Below are 5,025 nucleotides of genomic sequence, written 5' to 3' on the forward strand. Positions count from 1 at the left end.
AAAAATTTTTTTTTATTTGTCCCATAACTTTTAACAGTTTATTGCATGTATGGGAATATTTCTAACTATAATTGTTTTTTCTCGAGCATATACTTCAATGAACAGTTCAGTTCAATACGGTATCAATGAAACAGATTTAGGTCAGTCACCTAACAAATTGTCTAAATCAATATTTCAAATGATCAAATATCAGATTATATAATATTACCTTGATTATATGGGATACGATGTGATATGGATGAATACTTATTAAAATGGCTGATTGATTTTGCTGCAAGAGGCATGGTTGAAAAACTATAACAAAAATCAATCAATAACATTTCAATAAATAAAACTTAACTACATTACACCAAATTAATCCAATCTTAATGAAGAAAAAAACTACCCTTTTTATAATATTTATTTTTAAAATCAAATATCAGAATAATGTTCATATTTATATTGCATATCCAACAAACAAATATATATTATTATTCAGTTAATTTATAAATTTTCTATCATCATCGTGATGAATCTGTGGGAGGAACATTAGGAGTACTTTCGCTGTTTTCCCTAACTTTATTATTCAAAGCGTCGTTGGGTGGTAGCGATAATGGGTTCTGAGATGTTTGTGGGTATAGTTGCTATTAAAATAGATGTAAGGAATGATTTATAACTCAAAAAGATTCTTAGAGTAGCTTAATATTAAAACATGTTAATTTTGTGAGATATATAGTTAAGGCAATGAGATCACAGAGAGGTGTTATCATAATAGTGCTGCGATTCAAATAAAACAAAAAAGTATTCATCGAATTATTATATTTAAAATTTCCGAATATTAAAATCAGATTTGAATCAGAGACCTTTATGGTGTTAAGGCTATCACATGTATGGATACCTTTAATTAATGAGAGTCAATCTAATAGTATTTATATCAAGGGATGTGAATCCAGACCTGCAACCTCCTGAGTCCTCGTATTTTTGTTAGCCCAACCCCTGACTGTTCTTAAAAGTGGAGATTTTAGATGTCAAAAAATATTAAAAAAAATTTAAATAATATTTATTTTTTTTAAAATTCATGAAAAATAAATTCAATTTTTTTTTTCGTGGAATCATTTTTCAAGCATTTTTTGGTCTTTATACTTCCATTTTATAGGTAATAATTGATTATAAATGCTATTTTAGGCTAATAATATAATATGAATTGTAAATTTTTAATGTAGGTAATAATCAGACCTGTTAATCGATCCTTTTAAAAGGACGGAATCCTGATCACGATCATTTCCAAAAAAAAAGGATTGAAATACAGGATCCACCTTTTTGAAAAATATATTTTGTAAATTTCTGAAGAAAATTTATGCTTGATGTAAAATTTACTAATATGAAAATTAATTAAATATATTCTAATAGAATATTATAACAATATTTATTTATACTAATAATTACTTACCCATTAAATAATAAAAAAAATTCTAAATTATTGTCAATCAAACATCCATGTCTTTCAATAACAAATTTAGCTTTACTAAACAAGCGCTTTTTTAAAATTTATATCAAGTATTATTAATTGAATCATCATGTGAATTTTAAAAAAAATTATTAGGAAAAGCGCATTTGAGAAAAGTTTATCCAAATGAAAGTATCAGTTTTATCAATACAACCACATTTGAATAAGCATCTGCATGTGATTAATCATACAGGTTTTCCAAATGGGTAATAAACCTTTTTTTTTACCAACAGATTTTTTGGCAGATTCATATAAGGTTAATTAAACTTAAATTGAAAAAATCTCTATTTTAAGAAATGATAATTAACATTATTATACGGTACAGAGATGAAGAAAAGGTAAAGGTTCTCATTTATATCTGTCACTTCTATAACTGTATGTGTAATTTCTTATAGATCTACAATAGACATTAGTAAATATCTAAAAATACTTTATTTTTAATTCAATAAATAAAATGTAAGTTGTAAATAAAATGTAAGTTGTAAATAAAATGTAAATTGTAAATAAAATGTAAGTTGTAAATAAAATTCGCAAATGTTATCTTGATAAAATTTATGAGAAAAATAAAAAATATGGCGGAGGATGCTAAAGTTTGATGGAGATAGATTTTTTTTGAAAAAATATTTTATTTTACATATTTATATACTCATTAAGAAAAATAAAATTTTTCAAAAGGATCGAATATTTAACAAAATGATCTCAATCACCATCCTCAATTTAAGAGATATCAATAAATCCGGGTAAATTGTCAAAATTAGGATCGAATTTATGATCGTCAATCCTTTGATCTTGATCCCTTAACCTGGAATATAATATTTTATTATAAATGAATTAAGGCTAAGATTTTTTGGGGAGGAAATTAAAAATGGGGAGTATTTTACTTATAAATTTTTTTAAATGTTTTTATAAAATATGGAGCAGTAACAAAATTGGATTAAGATTGAGTTATAATATAAATTATAATTGTCAAGTATTTATTTGAAAATTATTCAGTATTTTTTACAGTACATCATTTTAAATGTAGTATAAAAAATAAATAAATGAAAAGAAAAAAAATTGTGTTATTTTGAGCCAATATTTCTTTATGTTCTCCAAACCCTGAAACGAGAATTTTTTTTAAATTTTATTCCTTTAACCAGGACCCCTTTTTGTCGAAGTGTTCACATCCCTGATATATACATTATTAGGTCTAATTTTAGGCAAAATTATTATATAATAATTATTAGTGACCTGCAGGCCCGACCCGTATTTTAATTTTTTTAAATTTACCCAGGCCTGGCTGGGCCTGAAATTTTTTTTAAAAAAAAATATCTGGGCCGGGCGGTATATTTTAAAACCAAATATTTGAAATAGCCATTATTAGCTGTAAAAATCAAAAATAAATAAAATATATCTTTAAAAAATCCGGGCCGGGCGGTACAAATGGTACCTCTGCAGGTCACTGATAATTATTAATTCAAATTATAAAATTAAAAAAAAATTAATTAATTTTTTAACTAACTTGTACAAAATCGTTAGGATTAAATTCGGATTTAATGGCAGATGAGTCAAAACCTAAATGAGAAGTGTTAGGTAATGCATTGGAATCGTTGTTAACGTCTCCTCTTTAAAATTTGACATTTAAAAGATGAAAAAAAAATTATCGAAATCTTTAAAAATGTGGTAGAAATTGAAAAAAAATTTTAACGAAATTTAGTAATTCGTATAAAACATTTTTAATTCATTTGTAGAACTATACATTTAAAATTATTTTGCGTTACCCATATGAATCGATTTGGCTCATGTTATTCGCAGAAATGAAGGAACTCGAATTCACTGTTGTATCACATGTTTTATTATTATTGTGATTATTGCCATTATTTGAGCTAGCATACCCAACCCGAGCTCTCCTTTTGTTAAATAAAAAAGGTGTATGTTGGTATTATACTAGAGATAGGAATGCACATAATGAGAAAATAATGCTTTTTTCTTCATTTTTAAAGATTTAAATGTTTAAACAAGTATGAATCAATAATACAAACTTGCTAGTCTTAGAGTACTGGTAACCGCTTTCCCTAACCACTTGCCTGGCCAGGGGAAAAAGTTCATCGCGACGAGTCAAAAGTTCGGGTCTTTTAATGCAGATCTCCATGGCGGCTTCGTTTACGTATAACTAAAATATAAAAATAAATAGATTTCACCGGGTTAAAATAATGAAGTGGGTATTGGTATCATACCCCTTAATTCTATGTTCGAATTTAGGTATATGAAACATAATGACATTTCAGAATTAGGGTTAGGTTAATTTTAGAAAATGGTGACCATTATATTCTTAAATTTGAAAAATGATGAAACTTCAGAACAATTCAACTTTTGAACTACTCAGTTTATATTAATATTTATAAAATAGATATTTATAAAATAGATTTTTCATTTAAATTTTAAAAAAATACATAAAAATTTATGGCGAAATTCTCCAAAATCTAAAGAGTAGGTTATTCTAAACAAGTTGGAATAAAACCAGTAAAATTAAATTTGAGATTCAAGTCAGAATTCCGAATAAGTTATTACTTTTACATATATATATATATATATATATATATATATATATAGATACTAATTCAATTTTATCAAAAAAAATAGTATATCTAAACTTCATGAAGAGACATGGGTTTTTCTTTACGCTTAGAATCAAATCTGCCATATATAGCACCAAACATGCGCACTTTATTCTCCCAATCATTGTTTCGATCTGTTGAGTTTATTAGGTCCTAAAATGTGAGAGTTAACAATTTTAATATTTAAAAATATATGGACATAAAATCAAGAAATATATTTAAATATTTTATATAATATTACAAAGATGTTATAAAATGATAAAATAATATTAAATTATTAAAATATATGATTAAATTATAATATGTTCTTTTAGTATTAAAATTTTTGTAGGAAATAGAATGAAAGGCAAAAATTATTGGCTTAAATGATCTTAGGCTTAACCAATATTGTGTTTCATATAATTGAATACCCCATGATAAAATTATTGCTAATTAAAAATAAATCATTATATTTTTATAATTCAATTTATTTTTGACATTTCCCCTTCCCATTACATCTATCTCCTTGTTAATGGGTTTTTTGGTGTTAAGGTTCTTTGGAGTGTAAGGAGGTAAAGTTGCGATGAGTGATATGACGTTGGCTTTTATTTTTTCCTTCTCCTCTCCCAATAAAACAGCTTTGACCATGCTAGTATTAGACAAAAGGTTACTAGATATTTTTTGCGGAGCATTGTCTGATGAGGTGGGATCTTCTGAGGCAGGTGGGGTAGTGTGGGCTGTTGTAAATAAATCTATACCCTAAATAAATATAAAAAATAGAAGCATTGTCTACAAGCACCAGAGTTGTTTAAAATAATATTGTATCTGTATCATCTAGATATATTTTTTAGCTATATAGATATATATTTGTAGATATATTATGATACAATTTTATCTTGCGTTTTTTATTACTAAAATATTTAAAAGGTATCCTAAATGTATCTGCATTTCGATATATTTTTT

General features: G+C 25.7%; 1 protein-coding gene across 1 annotated transcript; it reads right to left on the reverse strand.

Moving 5' to 3' along the window:
* Window positions 1–500: 500 nt before the first annotated feature.
* On the reverse strand, window positions 501–4,793 carry LOC135926856 (uncharacterized). The gene is made up of 6 exons (XM_065462789.1): window positions 4,579–4,793; window positions 4,120–4,236; window positions 3,508–3,638; window positions 3,247–3,375; window positions 2,988–3,090; window positions 501–623 (listed from the first exon to the last, which is right to left on the reverse strand). The coding sequence occupies exons 1-6, from the start codon at window positions 4,708–4,710 to the stop codon at window positions 501–503; spliced, it is 735 nt and encodes a 244-aa protein (XP_065318861.1). The 5' UTR covers window positions 4,711–4,793.
* Between the last annotated feature and the right edge of the window lie 232 nt (window positions 4,794–5,025).

This window comes from Gordionus sp. m RMFG-2023, chromosome 3 (genome assembly GCF_954871325.1).
Source record: "Gordionus sp. m RMFG-2023 chromosome 3, tfGorSpeb1-WG-v2, whole genome shotgun sequence".
Taxonomy (NCBI): Eukaryota; Metazoa; Nematomorpha; class Gordioida; order Chordodea; family Parachordodidae; genus Gordionus; species Gordionus sp. m RMFG-2023.

Bases quoted from the DNA above. Each gene is read 5' to 3' on its own strand.
- LOC135926856 (XM_065462789.1), bottom strand. From the start codon at position 4,710: ATGGTCAAAGCTGTTTTATTGGGAGAGGAGAAGGAAAAAATAAAAGCC. The intron at 3,639-4,119 runs GTTTAGATATAC...TTTATATTTTAG, and splicing joins AACCCATGTCTCTTCATGAA to TTATACGTAAACGAAGCCGC. The intron at 3,091-3,246 runs GTAACGCAAAAT...CAAATTTTAAAG, and splicing joins AGCCAAATCGATTCATATGG to AGGAGACGTTAACAACGATT.